Below are 18,883 nucleotides of genomic sequence, written 5' to 3'. Positions count from 1 at the left end.
GGCATGTGGCCTAGTGATTAGGTTGTTGCGCTCATGATCGCTAGACCATGGGTTCGATTCCCAGACTGGGAAGTGCATTGTGTTCTTGAGCAAAACACTTCATTCCATTTTGCTCCAGTTCCCCTTTCGATCAAGGGGAAGTGTTGGCCTGCATGCCTAGCCATCAGGGTGGCATCATTCGATGGCTAAAACAAGGCAAAGCACATTGTGACCAGCGAATTGTAACATGATACTCTGGTTGGTCATGTGATCACGTGATATATATCTATGTGTGTGTGTGTGTGTGTATACATATATATATATATACACACGTAAATAAAATTCTATATACAAAGCAATACAGGTTATGCTATCATATGAGCTAGCACTGGTCTCGTGGTCTGGCTGTTAAAAGGCCCATTTCACATAATCTGGTATCCTCACCATTATTTGCAGTGTGTGTTGGGGGGAAGGTTGTTACATATCAGGTTGTTACATATCAGAGAGGGAGAGAGAGACATGGAGAGAAGTGCTAAACTAATGGTAACAAAACAATTTTTCAAGAATAAAATATTTATCAGGAACCCTGTCACTTTCCCTCAATTACCACTTTTTCCCAAAAAAACAAAAAACAAAAAACAACCAAAAAACAAATATATTTCAAATATGGGGATTAAGGAGTGATCCCAATTTGAAGGAATGACCCTTATTTCTCTTTAGTTTTCCTTTTAAGAGATTATCCACTGGCTTGGTATTTTTTCACTGTATTGGCGGTAGTAGAAATAGTAGTAGAGGTGATTGTTGTGGTATGTAGTGGTAGTGATGGTGGTATAGGCTACAGTTGTGACAGCATCATTACCATAGCTGTTATTGTGTTGCTGATTGTGGCGGTAGTATTTGTGGATTTGTCCTATCAGTATTGGTGGTAGTTCCCATGGTGGTGGTGGTTACAGTGGTAGCAACTGTTTTGGTTGTAGTAGCTGATATTTAGTGGTAGTATTGGCAGTTGTTTTAGTGGTGATGGTCGTTTTGATGATGTTGTGGTTGTAGTTTATAAGTGATTTTTTTTTGTAGTATAGGCTACAGCGATGGTAGTAGTGATAGTGGCTGTCTGTAGTTTTTTTGGTAGTGTTAATATTTGGCTATATAGTTTTGTGGTTAACACAGGCAGTGGTTCTATGTCATAGTATTGGATGTAGCGCAGTGATAGTAGTGGTGGTAGTCTTTAGTAAAGTTTAGCAAGGGGTACAAGATTATGTAGGTATGGAAGAGTGTGTGTGTGTGTGTGTTTAAGAGAAGACAGAGATAGCTTTACAAGGGAGAGAGAGAAAAACAGAGGAAGGGCTGCTCATCTTTTTCCAAAATATCTTTTTTTTAAAATTTTGTTATATATATATCTATATATATATATATATGTATATATATGTGTATATATGTGTGTGTATTTATTCACTTCTGAGTCTTGGGGTGGTGGTGGTGGTGGCAGGGGAAGAAAGTTTTGTGTGTCTGTCTGTCTGTTTGTCTGGTCATCACTGACTATATATGACATGTTCTTTGCACGCTGTGTTATGCTGCGTGGTGATGATGATGGGTAGGAAGATGCTGCCTATGAAGCTGGTTCTGTTGTTGTTGTTGCTGCTGTTGTAGACTCTGCTGTGGTGGTGGTGGCTGTGGATAAGACGAGTGAGGATGATGAGAGAGAGTCTGTTGTTGCTGCTGCTGTTGAAGTTCAAAGTCCTCTAAGATCGGTGCACTTGGTGCAGACGCACGGTAAGGCGTGCAGTTTACCGGTGCATGCGGTGGTATGATGACAGCTGTACTTAGCGTCTGTTGTGCATCCGGTGCTTCTGTTGCTGCTGCTAACGGTGGAAGCCCTGGCTGTTGCGTCTGGTGTTGCAGCTCCGCTCCGCTTTCCGTGTCCAAAAGCCTGTTCATGGTTTCGGGTTTCTCGGAGGCCTTCTCTTCCGACGGGTAGCGACGCTTCTTGCCGAGACAAGGAAACACGCTGTACAACAGGCTACCCATGTAGGACGGCTTCTGTTTCTGTAGACTGTCTTCCTTGTCAGACAGTTTCTCAGGAACATCGAGGGAGTCGACTGCAATATAAAAAAAAACTAAAATAAAAAAAAAAAAAACAAATAATAATAATAATAATAATAATTATAATCATCAGGAGTGGCTGTGTGGTAGGTAGCTTGTTTACCAACCACATGGTTCTGGGTTCAGTCCCACTACGTGGCACCTTGGGCAAGTGTCTTCTACTATAGCCTTGGGCCGACCAAAGCCTTGGAGTGGATTTGGTAGACGGAAACTGAAAGAAGCCCATCGTATAGATGTATATATATATATATAATGCATGTGTCCCCCTAGCATTGGTTGACAACCGATGCTGGTGTGTTTATGTCCCCGTTACTTAGCGGTACGGTAAAAGAGACCGATAGAATAAGTACTGGGCTTACAAAAGAATAAGTCCCGGGGTCGAGTTGCTCGATTAAAGGCGGTGCTCCAGCATGGCCGCAGTCAAATGACTGAAACAAGTAAAAGAGTAAAGAGTATCATCATTTAATGTCTGCTTTCCATGCTAGCATGGGTTGGACGGTTCAACTGGGGTCTGGGAAGTCCGAAGGCTGCACCAGGCCCAGTCAGATCTGGCAGTGTTTCTACAGCTGGATGCCCTTCCTAACGCCAACCACTCCGTGAGTGTAGTGGGTGCTTTTTATGTGCCACCGACACAGGTGCCAGACGAGGAAATTTTGGCACAAGGCCAGCAATTTCAGGGGATGGGATAAGTCGATTTCATCAATCCCCAGTTTTTAACTGGTACCTGTTTCATCGACCCTGGAAGGATGAAAAGCAAAGTTTCAGAACATAAAGAGGAACGGAATGCCGCTAAGCATTTTGCTTGGCATGCTAACAATTCTGCCAGCTCGCTGCCCTTCTACTATAGGCACAAGACCTGGAATTGGTGAGCGAGGACTAGTTGATTACATCAACCCCAGTGTTTCACGACCCCGAAAGGATGAAAGGCAAAGTCAACCTCAGCAGAATTGGAACTCAGAATGTAATTGCTAAACATTCTGTCCAGCATGCTAATGATTCTGCCAGCTTGCTACCTTGCTTTTTCACTCTTTAACTTGTTTCAGGCATTTGACTGTGGCCATGCTGGAGCACCGCCTTTAGTCGAGCATATCGAGTCCAGGACTTATTCTTTGTAAGCCCAGTACTTATTCTATTGGTCTCTTTTGCCGAACCGCTAATTGACAGGGATGTAAACACACCAGCATCGGTTGTATATATACATATATATATGTGTATCATCATCATCATCATCATCATCGTTTAACGTCTGCTTTCCATGCTAGCATGGGTTGGACGGTTCAACTGGGGTCTGGGAAGCCCGAAGGCTGCACCAGGCCCAGTCAGATCTGGCAGTGTTTCTACAGCTGGATGCCCTTCCAAACGCCAACCACTCCGTGAGAGTAGTGGGTACTGTGTATGTGTGTGTGGTATATATATATATATATATATATATATATATATATATATGTGGAGGCGCAATGGCCTAGTGGTTAGGGCAGCGGACTCGTGGTCGCAGGATCGCAGTTTCGATTCCCAGACCGAGCATTGTGAGTGTTTATTGAGCGAAAACACCTAAAAGCTCCACGAGGCTCTGGCAGGTGGTGGTAATCCCTGCTGTACTCTTTCACCACTCTTTCTCTCACTCTTTCTTCTGTTGGCCTGCTCGCTTAGCCAGCGGGGAGGCATTATTCGAAGGCTAAAACAATGCGAACGCATTGTGACCAGCGATGTGTAACAACATCTGATTGTCTGGTCGGTCACGTGATCACATGATATATATATATATATATATATATATATATATTATATATATATATACACACACACACATACATCTATATGACGGGCTTCTGATCCATACCAAGCACAGAACCACCCCACAACAAATGATGAAGAAATGTGAGAAATAAGAGTTACTTACTTTCATTTAACTTTGTGGCTATCATGTAGACGATATCGATTCGATTACATGTCTTTAGACATGTGAATAGATCGGTGATTGTCTCGGCTTTGTCTTCTTTCCAACTCCGCCACTCTCTGAAGTAGCCATTCACAGCCGCTTTAGGTTGATCCCCTAAAAAATATAACGAAACAAATAGCTCAGACACACATCGCATACATTGTCATTTTAACATTCACTTTAATCGTTTTGCATGGAGTAAAATGAAATTCCTTGTGGAAGATTCTCTCCAGCCAGATACCCTTCCTATTGCTATTCCAAGCAAGGTAATATTTACCCTTGGCTGAATGCCCTTCATATTGTTAACCTCCACTTGTTACCAAGCCAAAATATATTTCCCCTTGGCTGGATGCCCTTCCTGTTGCTAACCCTCACCTGTTTCCAAGCCAAAAAATATTTCCCCTTGGCTGGATGCCCTTCCTGTTGCTAACCCTCACGTGTTTCCGAGCCAAAATATATTTCCGCTTGACTGGATGCTCTTCCTGTTGCTAACCCTCACCTGTTTCCAAGCCAAAAATATTTCCCTTGGGTGGGTTGCCCTTCCTGTTGCTAACCCTCACCTGTTTCCAAGCCAAAAAATATTTCCCCTTGGCTGGATGCCCTTCCTGTTGCTAACCCTCACCTGTTTCCAAGCCAAAAAATATTTCCCCTTGGCTGGATGCCCTTCCTGTTGCTAACCCTCACGTGTTTCCAAGCCAAAATATATTTCCGCTTGACTGGATGCTCTTCCTGTTGCTAACCCTCACCTGTTTCCAAGCCAAAAAATATTTCCCCTTGGCTGGATGCTCTTCCTGTTGCTAACCCTCACCTGTTTCCAAGCCAAAATATATTTCCCCTTGGCTGGATGCTCTTCCTGTTACTAACCCTCACCTGTTTCCAAGCCAAAAAATATTTCCCCTTGGCTGGATGCTCTTCCTGTTGCTAACCCTCACCTGTTTCCAAGCAAGGTAATACTTACCCTTGGCTGGATGCCTTTCCTGTTGCTAGTCCCTGCTTGTTTCCAAGCCAAGCAATATTCCCCATTGACTGGATGCCAACCCATACCTGTTTCCAAACAAGATAATATTTATCTTGGCTGGATGCCCTTCCTGTTGCTAAACCTCACCTTTTTCCAAGCAAGGTAATATTTACCCTTGGCTGAATACCCTTCCTATTGTTAACCTCCACTTGTTACCAAGCCAAAAAATATTTCCCCTTGGTTGGATGCTCTTCTGGACGCTTTTCCTGTTGCTAAACCTCACCTGTTTCCAAGGAAGGTAATATTTACCCTTGGTCAGATATGATTCCAAAGAAGACAAGAAAAGCATGACACCACTTGTATAATGAGGAAGCTGTTTACAACCAACACACAATGTCAAAACAAGGAGACTTGTTTTGACAATAAAACTGTCAACATATGCAGTTAAAGTCAAACCATCCAAAGCAAAAAAAAAAAAAATTCCAAAACTGATTGAAACAGAGGCAATCCACTAAGAACTGTAGACACGAAAAAGTTAATAATTTTAAGGAGCAAAAATTAAAAGAAAAGGACCTCCACATAACTTTCCTGTCATATAAAACAAATAACGCATGCAATAACAAGGAGTCTTATATGCAGTCTCTCAGCCTGCTAGAAACAGCAGCAGCAGCCTTCGAAGGAGAGAGTTATGTTGGTCTATATCAGTGGTTTTCAACCAGGGTTCGGTGGAAGCTTAGGGTTCCGCCAGTACAGTCCAGGGGTTCCGCAAGAAGTTACAAAACTGCTAAAATCAGCAGTAATTTTTAATTCTCCTGTGCAGATATGTGTGCATAAGACTATTAAATTATCGCACAGGGGTTCCTCGAGCCAGTGGAATGTTTCCTTGGGGTTCCGCGCTCCAGCAAAAAGTTTGAAAAGCACTGGTCTATATTAGAATTTTTCTTTTACTCCAAGTCACTCAGAGAAAAGTCCATTATCCACTCTTAGCGAAGGGGGTTAAGCAAAAAAGGGAGCAGCGTTGATATTAAAAAGAAAAACAACAAATGTACATATACCATAGTGTAAAGTATCCCAACCCACACAGAAATCTCGAAAACAAAATCACTCCAAGTCCTGACCATGTTGGAGCACCACCTTCAAGAATTTTAGTTGAATAAATCAACCCCTGGTACTTATTCTATCAGTTTCTTTATTGTCCCAAACTGCTAAGTTACTGGGACATAAACAAACAAACAAGCCTTGTGAGTGGATTTGGTAGACGGAAACTGAAAGAAGCCCATCGTATATATATATATGTGTGTGTGTGTGTATGTGTATGTTCCCCCTAACATTGCTTGACAACCGATGGTGGTGTGTTTACATCCCTGTAAGTTAGTGGTTTGGCAAAAGAATAAGTACTAGGCTTGCAAAGAATAAATCCTGGGGCCGATTTGTTCGACTAAAGGTGGTGCTCCAGCATGGCCACAGTCAAATGACTGAAACAAGTAAAAGAGTAAAAGCGACATATATAAACACACACACACAGAGACAGAGGCTGTGGTTTTCACAGCTGTATTGTTAGTTGATAGGAGGTCTACTCAGATCAGCTCTGGCCCAGATTGAAAGGCCATGAGCAGCAGAGTAGCATAAAACTCTGATGATGATGATGATGATGATGATGATGATGATGATGATGATGATGATGATGATGATGATGATGATGATGATGATGTATTGATATTATATAACAAATATATTAGTTTTAAACTAACTGTTTCACCTTTTGATATTAAAATTCAAAGAAACTAAAAAGAAAAAAATAAATAAAATGTAAATGTTAGCTCTAAATATAAATAGTTACACACACAAACAAACATTTGATTTAATCTGTTCTTGAGGTCTTTAGTTACTTTCATTTATCTGGGCTAAGGCCAAGCTGGAGCAGTATATATATATATATATATATATAAATTAGAAAAAACCCACCTTTTATCAATTCAAAATGAACAATTAAATTACACCATAATATTCCCTCAATTATTATTATTATATATATATATATACTCTTTTACTTGTTTCAGTCATTTGACTGCGGCCATGCTGGAGCACCGCCTTTAGTCGAGCAAATCGACCCCGGGACTTATTCTTTGTAAGCCCAGTATATATTCTATCAGTCTCTTTTTGCCGAACTGCTAAGTGACGGGGACGTAAACACACCAGCATCGGTTGTCAAGCAATGCTAGGGGGACAAACAGACACACACATATATATATATATATATATATACGACAGGCTTCTTTCAGTTTCTGTCTACCAAATCCATTCACAAGGCATTGGTCGGCCTGGGGCTATAGCAGAAGACACTTGCCCAAGATGCCATGCTGTGGGACTGAACCCGGAACCATGTGGTTGGTTGGCAAGCTACTTACCACACAGCCACTCCTGCGCCTGAAAGGTTTTGGTATCCAAAAGATCCAAAAGGCAGGTGAGGCTACGGAAGTGCTATGGAAGGACCACTGTTAAGCTCCCGGTTCAATAATAGCATGAGCGAGGAATCTAAGGTAGGTTAAATAAAATAAGGTAACAAGGCCAATGTGATTTGATATTCTGAGGACATTTATAAAGAGAAAGTGATCTTGCAGCTAGCTCTAAGGTCACCTTTGGCTTTATAAATGTCCAAGAAATATCACAATGCCTTGGCTTTGTTATCGTATTTTATTTAACACACACACACACATACATTCATATATACATACATAATATATATATATATGCACAAATCAAATCTAGTACCTGTGTTTGTTTTTTGAAGTCTGATACATATTTTGAAGTCTGATACATATCAACTACTATGTTAAGGGGATGTAAATAACAAACACCTGTTGTGAAGTGGTGGAGGAGGGGATAAAACAAACTAATGATACACATACACACACCTGTGTTTATCGAATTTACTCGCAATCTATTGGTCATTCTGGAACTTTAGTAAAGGAAACCTGCCTGAAGGTTGTAAATTGAGCTTCTTAATTACACAGACATAGACATCTATGCCTAATTACATATATATACTTTTATTGGTACTTAGCAGAAGCAGGTGAGTACCTCAAGGGCCAACATACATTCTTACCACCTTATTTGCACATGCATACATACAGGTACGCATTAATACAGACACACTCACACTTAAACACAGATGTCCACATGCACACACACACATATTTCCAGATAACAAGTATCGTTGCCAGGGCCACGGATTGGCTCCCGTGCCAGTGACACATGAAAAAGCACCATTTGAGTGTGATCGTTGCCAGCCTCGCCTTACCGGCACTGCCTCACCATCATCAGCCTTACCAGCCAAGTGTTTCATACTAACGCACGAACACTTCGTACTTGAGTCACCCTCTTGCTTCTAATTATATATATATATATATATATATATATATATATATATATAAATATATACATACATACATAATATATATATATATATACATACAAAATATATATAATATATATACATACATAAAATATATATACACATACATAAAATATATATATACATACATAAAGTATATATATATATATTATACATACACAAAATATATATATATATATATACATACATAAAATATATATACACATACATAAAATATATATATATACATACATAAAGTATATATATATATATATATACATACAAAAAATATATATATATATATATATATACATACATAATATATATATATATATATATATACATACATAATATATATAATATATACATACATAATATATATATATATATATATATATATATATTATATACATACATAATATATATATATATATATATATATATACACATACATAATATATATATATATATATAAATAAATATTATCCCCTATGGGCCTGTCACATTTAGGTGGCAAATATGCTTCACAATTCTGTGCTGCTGCTATTTACTTCTCGCTCAGAGATTTATTAATGTTTGTTCTTCCTTTTTTGAGATCAGCTATAGTTTATCACTGGAAAAAGCATATAGCATTTTGCGTTTGGAATGAGTTTGTCATCGCTAGCTGGTGATTATCACTCACTGATGACAGGTTACTACTAGAAACCTGGGTCTGTGTGGGTCACGTAAGGCTAGAGATGGGAACGTTGATTTCCCTTTGCAAATACTAATCAGACTGAGGCAGTGTATCGTTAGCCAGCTGGAGGAGATGTCTTCCTGGGGCTATAAACAACAGTAGCATCATCCACTATGGGCCCCACCACATTTAGGTGACAAATATACTTCACAATATATATATATATATATATATACATACACACACACACATATATATTTATTCTTTTACTTGTTTCAATCATTTGACTGTGGCCATGCTGGAGCACCGCCTTTAGTCGAGCAAATCGATCCAGGTCTTATTCTTTGTAAGCCTAGTACTTATTCTATCGATCTCTTTTTACGGGGACGTAAACAAACCAGCATCGGTTGTCAAGTGTCGGTGGGGGGAGACAAACACAGACACACAAACTTATATACAACAGGCTTCTTTCAGTTTCCATCTACCAAATCCACTCACAAGGCTTTGGTCGGCCCGAGGCTATGGTAGAAGACACTTGCTCAAGGTGCCATGCAGTGGGACTGAACCTGGAACCATGTGGTTGGTAAGCAAGCTACTTACCACACAGCCACAATATATATATATATATATATATATATATATATATATATAGTTTCTATATTAAACAACAATGTGATGAATGATGTGTGGTTAGTCACAGTTGACTTTTCACACACAGACACATACACTCTCTCTCTCTCTCTGTATTCAGCTCACGCAGCTGTACACATGCTGTTTATGTCCACCAGTTACTCTCTTTCTCTCTCTCTTTCTTTCTTTCTCCCTCTCATACACTTGCTCCGTTCACACACACATCCACACACACCATTTTAATTTTATTCCAAGCTGTGACAGTCAATCACTCACGGCTTCAAGTGGTCATTTATTTGCTACAAGGGAAATGAAAGTGAAGACAGGTGTCTTCTGGAGTGTGTTTAAATAACAGGTATTAAAATTGGTCAAGTGGATTTCCTCATGGAGTCGCAAACACGCAAAGAGGAGGCAGGCCTGCTATTCTGTTACTCCGCACATATCAGGCGAAATCCTGCTGAGTAATTAATTAATATGTTGAGTGAAATCCTGTTTGTTAGCTGTCAACGTTAAGTAAAGTCCTTTGTCTCGGGGGCTGTTAATTTATGTTCCCGACAACAGTCCAATAACGACAAAATCATTTTATAAAAATTCTCCATTATTTCGATAATTAATTGAAACAAAAGCAATGCATTTCAACAGAAAAATGGTAACAAAACGGCGAAAGTGATTTAAAATTTAAAAAAAAAAAGAAAATCTTCCATTAAAATTTTGCTTTGTTCCAAACACCAGCTTGATAATGACAAAGTTATTTTACTAAATTTGCCATTATTTTCAAAATTACTTGAAATGAAGGCAGTGTATTTCAGCATTAATATGGTAGTAAAAGGGTTAAAGTGAACTAAAAACCTTCCATCAAAACTCCAAATTAATTTATGGTCCAAGCACCAGCTTAATAATGTCAAAGTTATTTTACTAAAATCTTTTTTTATTTTCAAAATTAATTGAAATAAACACAGTGTATTTCAACAGAAATATAATAGTGAAACAGTTTTAACCCTTTCGTTACTAACCCTTTCGTTAAGTTAAATTAACTTAACTTAACTAACCCGGCTGAAACTGGCTCTGGCTCTAAGTACAAATGTCTTGTTTTCATAAGTTTTGAATGAAAATCTTCCACCAAACCTTAGTCACAATTTATGTTCTTAACATTAGCTTAATGCTAACTAAGTTATTTTGATAAATTCTTTGTTATATCTAAAATAATTGAAAGAAACACAGAGCATCTCAACAGAAATATGATAATGAAAAAGTTAAAATATATAATAGAGAAACAATTCTTAATCCTTTTGTTACCAACCGGGCTGAAATCGACTCTGGATCTGAGTACAAATGTCTTGTTTTGATAAGTTTTGAATTAAATTCTTCCACCAAACCTTAGTCACAATTTATGTTCATAACACTAGCTGAATGCTAACTAAGTTATTTTACTAAATTCTTTGTTACATTTGAAGTAATTGAAAGAAACCCAGAGCATCTCAAAATAAATACAGTAACGAAAGGGTTAAATCAGTCATATAGTGTTAATTAGGAACAGAAAAAAATAAACAGAATTCCTAATGATCCAATGAAAACAGAAGCTTAACCCCCCTCTCAGGGACAGGTGAAATGTTCACCTGGGATTGAAATCCAAATTTATTTAACCTATATCCCTGGAAAAACCATTTGATATTCCATCAAGAATTATTAGATGGGATTCAAACCATGGAACAAATTTTATACTCATCATCATCATCATTGTTTAACATCTGCTTTCCATGCTGGCATGGGTTGGATGGTTTGACTGAGGACAGGTGAGCCAGAGGCTGCACCAGGCTCAATCTGATTTGGCAAAGTTTCTACAGCTGGGTGCCCTTCCTAACGCCAACCCCTCTGAGAGTGTAGTGAGTGCTTTTACGTGCCACCGGCATGAGGGCCAGTCAGGTGATTCTGGCAATGACCACGCTCAAAAGGTGTCTTTTATGTCCTACCTGCACAGGTGCCAGTTGTGGTTGTCAATGAATAAATACTATAGGGCCCAAGGTATTGAATTGCTCAGAGGTCAAAGGGTCCAATTTTGATCTATGTATGCTGCAGTTTGCTGTCAACAAATATTATAAGGCCCAAGGCATTGATTTGTCAGGGGCCATCACATGTCTAGGCATCAAATTCTGATGTATGTATGCTGCGATTTGTTGTCAATAAATACATACTTCAGGGCACATGACATTGAATTGCCAGGGGGCCTCAGAGGTCTAGGGGCCCTGTTCTGATCTATGTATAGTGCAGCTTGCTGTCAATAAATAAATAAATACCATAGACCAAGTTCATTGATTGATTTAACTGGGGGGTGTATAATATTAAGATGGCCTTCACACACACACACACACACACACAAACAGATACACATACAAACATGTACACATTAATAATTTAGTGTTAGGGGTATACTGCAATTCGTAAAAAGGCAATGAAACAAAAGCGTTTTCACTAAGTACCAAGTTAATAAAGTGACGGAGAGGAAGAGGGAGAACGAGAGCAGGAAGTGGGTGGTATCAGGGATGATGACACTGGAGAGTGGTCAGTGGGCTAGTAGCAAAGTAAAGGGTGGTGGTAGCATTTGTGATGGAGATGAAGGGCAGTGGTAACTAGTCTTTGGGTGCCGATTTTTCTTACCCAAAGATTCCAAGAGAGAGCTCCTTGCGACAATGTCTGAATCAGCAGGGGATGTGGCTTCAGGAGGAGTTAGAGCTTAAAGAATAAGAATTCATCATCATTATAACCGTTTGTGAAAAAATATATATTAAGAAAGCATTGCTACATATGTTTCGAGATGACATGTGTTTCTTTGTGACTACACTCTCATGTCCATGGGATGCTATTAAAGATTATTTATAATACACACACACAAACATAAATATATATGTGGAGTGGCTGTGTGGTAAGTAGCTTGCTTACCAACCACATGGTTCCGGGTTCAGTCCCACTGCGTGGCACCTTGGGCAAGTGTCTTCTACTATAGCCATGAGCCGACCAAAGCCTTGTGAGTGGATTTGGTAGACGGAAACTGAAAGAAGCCCGTCGTATATATGTACATATATATATATATATATATATATATCTATATATATATATATATGTGTTTGTGTGTCTGTGTTTGTCCCCCTAGCATTGCTTGACAACCGATACTGGTGTGTTTACAATGCGGTTACTTAGCGGTTCGGCAAAGAAGACCGATAGAATAAGTACTGGGCTTACAAAGAATAAGTCCTGGGGTCAATTTGCTCGACTAAATGCGGTGCCCAGCATGGCCGCAGTCAAATGACTGAAACAAGTAAAAGATTAAAAAAAAAAAAGAAATATATATATGTATGAGAGAAATTATGATAAGCACAAGTGTACTCTTCTACTTGTTTCAGTCATTTGACTGCAGCCATGCTGGAGCACTGCCTTTTGTCGAGCAAATTGACCTCAGGACTTATTCTTTGTAAGCCTAGTGCTTATTCTATCGGTCTCTTTTGCCGAACCGATAAGTTACGGGGACGTAAACACACCAGCATCGGTTGTCAAGCAATGTTGGGGAACAAACACAGACACACAAACATATACACACACATACATATATATATATATATATACATATATACGACAAGCTTCTTTCAGTTTCTGTCTACCAAATCCACTCACAAGGCTTTGGTCGACCGGAGGCAATAGTAGAAGACACTTGCTCAAGGTGCCACGCAGTGGGACTGAACCCAGAACCATGTGGTTGGTAAGCAAGCTACGTACCACACAGCCACTCCTACGCCTACATTATTAGTTTCTGCATATATTTCACAATTATGGTCTCTTGGAATCTTACGTTGGATGTTTCAAGAACATATGGATGTTTAACCAGGACAAATGATGAGGAAACACTTTATGGCATTAAATTACAGAGGACTAATGTAACCTAATGCAATAAAGTGTTCCCTGGTGATCCACTCTGTTTAAGCCTCTAAATTCTCTTGGAACATGTAATGTAGGGTTCCAAGCACTCAAAATGGTGAAATGCATGTAAGAACTAATGATACGAACTTGTGTTTATAATAATCTCTCATATTTCGTAACAAGTAAGACAATCTACTCTCTTTACTTGTTTCAGTCATTTGACTGCGGCCATGCTGGAGCACCGCCTTTAGTCGAGCAAATCGACCCCGGGACTTATTCTTTGTAAGCCCAGTACTTATTCTTTTGCCGAACCGCTAAGTGATGGGGATGTAAACACACCAATAGGGGTATACTGCAATTCGTAAAAAGGCAATGAAACAAAAGTGTTTTCACTAAGTACCAAGTTAATAAATTGATGGAGAGGAAGAGGGAGAACGAGAGCAGGAAGTGGGTGGTATCAGGGATGATGACACTGGAGAGTGGTCAGTGGGCTAAGTAGCAAAGTAAAGGGTGGTGGTGGCATTTGTGATGGAGATGAAGGGCAGAGGTGGCTAGTCTTTGGGTGCTGATTTTTCTTACCCAAAGATTCCAAGAGAGAGCTCCTTGCAACAATGTCTGAATCAGCAGGGGATGTAGCTTCAGGAGGAGTTAGAGCTTAAAGAATAAGAATTCATCATCATTATAACCGTTTGTGAAAAAATATATATTAAGAAAGCATTGCTACATATGTTTCCAGATGACAAGTGTTTCTTTGTGACTACACTCTCATGTCCATGGGATGCTATTAAAGATTATTTATAATACACACACACAAACATAAATATATATGTGGAGTGGCTGTGTGGTAAGTAGCTTGCTTACCAACCACATGGTTCCGGGTTCAGTCCCACTGCGTGGCACCTTGGGCAAGTGTCTTCTACTATAGCCATGAGCCGACCAAAGCCTTGTGAGTGGATTTGGTAGACGGAAACTGAAAGAAGCCCGTCGTATATATATATGCATGTGTGTGTTTGTGTGTCTATGTTTGTCCGCCTAGCATTGCTTGACAACCGATGCTGGTGTGTTTATGTCCCCGTTACTTAGCGGTTCAGCAAAAGAGACCGATAGAATAAGTACTGGGCTTACAAAGAATAAGTCCTGGGGTCGATTTGCTCAACTAAATGCGGTGCTCCAGCATGGCCACAGTCACATGACTGAAACAAATAAAAGAGTAAAAAAAAAGAGTAATATATATATGAGAGAAATTATGATAAACACAAGTGTACTCTTTTACTTGTTTCAGTCATTTGACTGCGGCCATGCTGGAGCACTGCCTTTCGTCGAGCAAATCGATCTCAGGACTTATTCTTTGTAAGCCCAGTACTTATTCTATCGGTCTCTTTTGCCGAACCGATAAGTTACGGGGATGTAAACACACCAGTATCGGTTGTCAAACAATGCTAGGGGGACAAACACAGACACACAAACATATACACATACATAATTATATACATATATACGATGGGCTTCTTTCAGTTTCCGTCTACCAAATCCACTCACAAGGCTTTGGTTGACCCGAGGCTATAGTAGAAGACACTTGCCCAAGATGCCATGCAGTGGGACTGAACCCGGAACCATGTCGTTGGTAAGCCAGCTACTTACCACACAGCCACTCCTGTGCCTGTATTTCGTAACAAGACAATTAGGACAGTAGCTGCTTAACCTGTATACTAGAATTAGACTGGACTAAGACAGTCTATGTGGAACTCCAAACTTAACAGTAGCAGTTGTACATTTATTTGTACACAAGATATAATATACACACACACTATATATATGCTATACACACAAGATAAACAAACACATACATACACACACACACACACAAAAGCACATTAGCTATTTGTTAATGGTACCACTACTTAAAGATTGTTATAAAACATGAATGTATTTGTGTTGTTGTAATACATAGTATTATAAAAATACAAGAATAAAATGTGAAAATTAGTCCATTTTAGAATAACTGTATGTGTGTCAGTGCGAAATAGAACAAAAAAACAAAAATAACTAAAGTACAAGATAATTGTTCATAGTTAATATTGTCAGGTGAACACAGAAAGATGAACAGAAAAAGTTGAAGCTATATTTTTGGTGATATTTCTTCTTCAGTTACTAAAGGGAAAACCCAGGAGAGACAGGGAAGAAAAGGAAAAGAAGAAAGAAGATTAATAAAAAAAAATGAAGAGTGTCAGATAAAAAACAGATGTAGATTTGAAGTCCATGTTTGTTAAAATTTTCCTTTTCTGGAAATGGCAATGGAAAAGCAGTGACGTGAAATGAATGAACAAAAAGTTACTTTTTATCTCTTACTAGCAGCATAGCCTGGCGTTGCCCGGGTATGTAAGAGCCCCTAGTAGGCAACGACTAATCCCAATCTAGTCCTTTCCCTCTAGGGAACGAAGGCGCATGTGTAGGTTGCAATGTCTTCTCTTCACTCGAATACTTCTGTGTACACGATGTTCCTAGCTGTCCCTTTGGGCGAAAACATGAAAACATCATTGTGCCTCCCAACGCGTGAACAGCCCACGTACAGCCCAGAAAATATGTTGCATATAAAAAGCTTAGATTCTCGACCCCATGTCGAATTTATCGATTTTTTCAGAACTGGGGGAAATTTTCAAAATTTTCGCTGCGTTAGTTTTGAATTATGACATTGGTCTATGTGTGTGTCAAGTTTCATCAGAATCGGTTGAAAACCGTGGTCAGGGTGAGGGTACAACCTGACAGACACAGAGACAGACAAACTGCCGTTTATATAGAGAGAGATCTTTGTTTTCCTGGTTTCGGTCACTAGACTGCGGCCATGGTGGAACTCTATTTTTGAATCGGTTCAGTTGAACAAATCCACCACCCCCGGTACTTAATCCTAAGTCTGGCACGTAATCTCTTGGTGTCTTTTTGCCAAACCATTGTTACAGGGGACAAACTGACGCAAATAGGTCATTTATCATCATTGTCATTTAATGTCCGTCTTCCATACTGGCATGGATGGGTTGGACGTTTTGACAGGAGTTGGCAAGCCAGGGGATTGAGCAAAGATCCACTGTTTGTTTTGGTATGGTTTTTACAACTGGATGCCCTTCAACCAATTTACAGAGAGGATTGGGGGCTTTTTACTTGGCACCAGCAGACACACACATTTATAAATATATATATATATACACAAATATAAGAGAGTGACCACTATATGGTTGACTCTTGCACTAAAAATAGATCCGCTATGGTATTAGCCACTAAATGTTATGCTGATTCTCCTTGGAAACAATTTTTTAGTGGCTAATACCATAGCGGATCTATTTTTAGCGCAAGAGTCGACCATATAGTGGTCACTCTCTTATATTTGTGTATAAATTTTTATTGTATCCCTGGTTTTTATGCGCTAAGCCACTTGGTGTTAAATTGATGGTATTATTGAATTAATATCCAATTTTTTCACCCTTATTTTTGATTTATATATATATATACGCACTCTTTTACTCTTTTGTTTCAGTCATTTGACTGTGGCCATGCTGGAGCACCACCTTTAGTCGAACAAATTGACCCCAGGACTAATTCTTTGTAAGCCTAGTACTTATTCTAGCAGTCTCTTTGGCTGAACCGCTAAGTTACAGAGACGTAAACACACCAGCATCGGTTGTCAAGCGATGTTGGGGGGACAAACACAGACACACAAACTTATACACACACACATATATATACGACGAGCTTCTTTCAGTTTCCATCTACCAAATCCACTCACAAGGCTTTGGTTGGCCCAAGGCTATAGTAGGAGACACTTGTCCAAGGTGCCACACAGTGGGACTGAACCTAGAACCATGTGGTTAGTAAGCAAGCTACTAACCACAGCCACTCCTGTGCCTGTGTGTATTTATGTATAAAATACTTATATATATGCGCAGGAGTAGCTGTGTGGTAAGTAGCTTGCTAACCAACCACATGGTTCCAGGTTCAGTCCCACTGCGTGGCATCTTGGGCAAGTGTCTTCTGCTATAGCCCCGGGCTGACCAATGCCTTGTGAGTGGATTTGGTAGACAGAAACTGAAAGAAGCCTGTCGTATGTATATATATTTATATATATATGTGTGTATGTGTGTGTGTTTGTTTGTTTGTCTGTGTTTGTCCCCCTAGCATTGCTTGACAACCGATGCTAGTGTGTTTACGTCCTCGTTACTTAGCGGTTCGGCAAAAGAGACCGATAGAATAAGTACTGGGCTTACAAAGAATAAGTCCCGGGGTCGATTTGCTCGACTAAAGGCGGTGCTCCAGCATGGCCTCAGTCAAAAGACTGAAACAAGTAAAAGAGTAAAAGAGTATATGCTATATAGGTAGGTTAATGAAACATGTGTAATGGCAAATAAATAATGCCAATATATTTTCCAACTTCCAATATTAAGATTGGTAGATAGTTAAGTAGATAGACAGAAATGTACAAAAGTATATGTCCACTCATATATTTAATGGAACAACTATTTTATACATAAATACACACATCCATATATTTGAGCTAACTACTCATATATATATATGAGCTGTTATGTTTAATATACATGGGTGTATATGCACACCCCGCATATATTAAAAACATACACACACACACACATAATTATCATCTGATTTGGAGATTCCACTTACTGACACAAAACAGACACAAGAGACTCAACAATCACAACAACAATCACAGCAACAACCACACACACACACATACATACCACCACCACTACCACTGGTGCCACCATCAACTTAAACCTCACCACAACCTCCCCTTTCACCACCCCCAACCCACCCCATCATATAAGCCAGTCTAAACAAATACCACTAAATCAATAGACATTTTTTTTGATTTTTTTTTGCAGTAAAAACAATCAGTTTAGATCAGATGATCAAAGAAGTAATATCGAATTGATGAATGGGTAGGGGTAGGGGTGGCAGATGTGGTAGGGGGTGGCTGTAGAAAATGGCTGAGCAGGGTGGTTGTGGAATGGTTGTAGGGTTTTTGGTAGAGTGGCAGAGCAGAGTGTTATGGGGTGGCTGTAGAAATGGCAGGGCGCGGTGAGTGTGGGTGGTTGGGTGGATGTAAGTGGTGTATGGAGGGCAGGGCGGTGTGTAGGGATGGTCAGGTGGTTGCAGCGAGGTATATGGAGGAATTGGTGGTCGAGTGGATGCAAGGGGTGCATGGAGGGTAGGGTGGGTTTTAGAGATGGCAGGATGGGGTAAGTGTAGGGGTGGTTGTAGAGATGGCAAGGTGGGACTTGGGGTTAT

At 39.6% G+C, this 18,883-nt stretch overlaps 1 protein-coding gene across 1 annotated transcript in view; it reads right to left on the bottom strand.

The window, feature by feature from the left end:
- Positions 1-607: 607 nt before the first annotated feature.
- LOC115224692 overlaps positions 608-18,883 on the bottom strand; it is a 139,969-nt gene continuing 121,693 nt past the window's right edge. Inside the window, exons 8-9 of the mRNA XM_029795549.2 lie at positions 3,980-4,132; positions 608-2,075 (exon numbers count right to left, since the gene is read on the bottom strand). Coding sequence (XP_029651409.2) covers positions 1,546-2,075; positions 3,980-4,132 — 683 coding nt within the window. The 3' untranslated portion in view covers positions 608-1,545. The remainder of the gene's footprint in view (positions 2,076-3,979; positions 4,133-18,883) is intronic.

The sequence above is a fragment of the Octopus sinensis genome, linkage group LG26 (assembly GCF_006345805.1).
Source record: "Octopus sinensis linkage group LG26, ASM634580v1, whole genome shotgun sequence".
Taxonomy (NCBI): domain Eukaryota; kingdom Metazoa; phylum Mollusca; class Cephalopoda; order Octopoda; family Octopodidae; genus Octopus; species Octopus sinensis.
The sequence above is the reverse complement of the archived record's forward strand: the minus strand, read 5'-3'. Positions and strand labels throughout refer to the sequence as shown.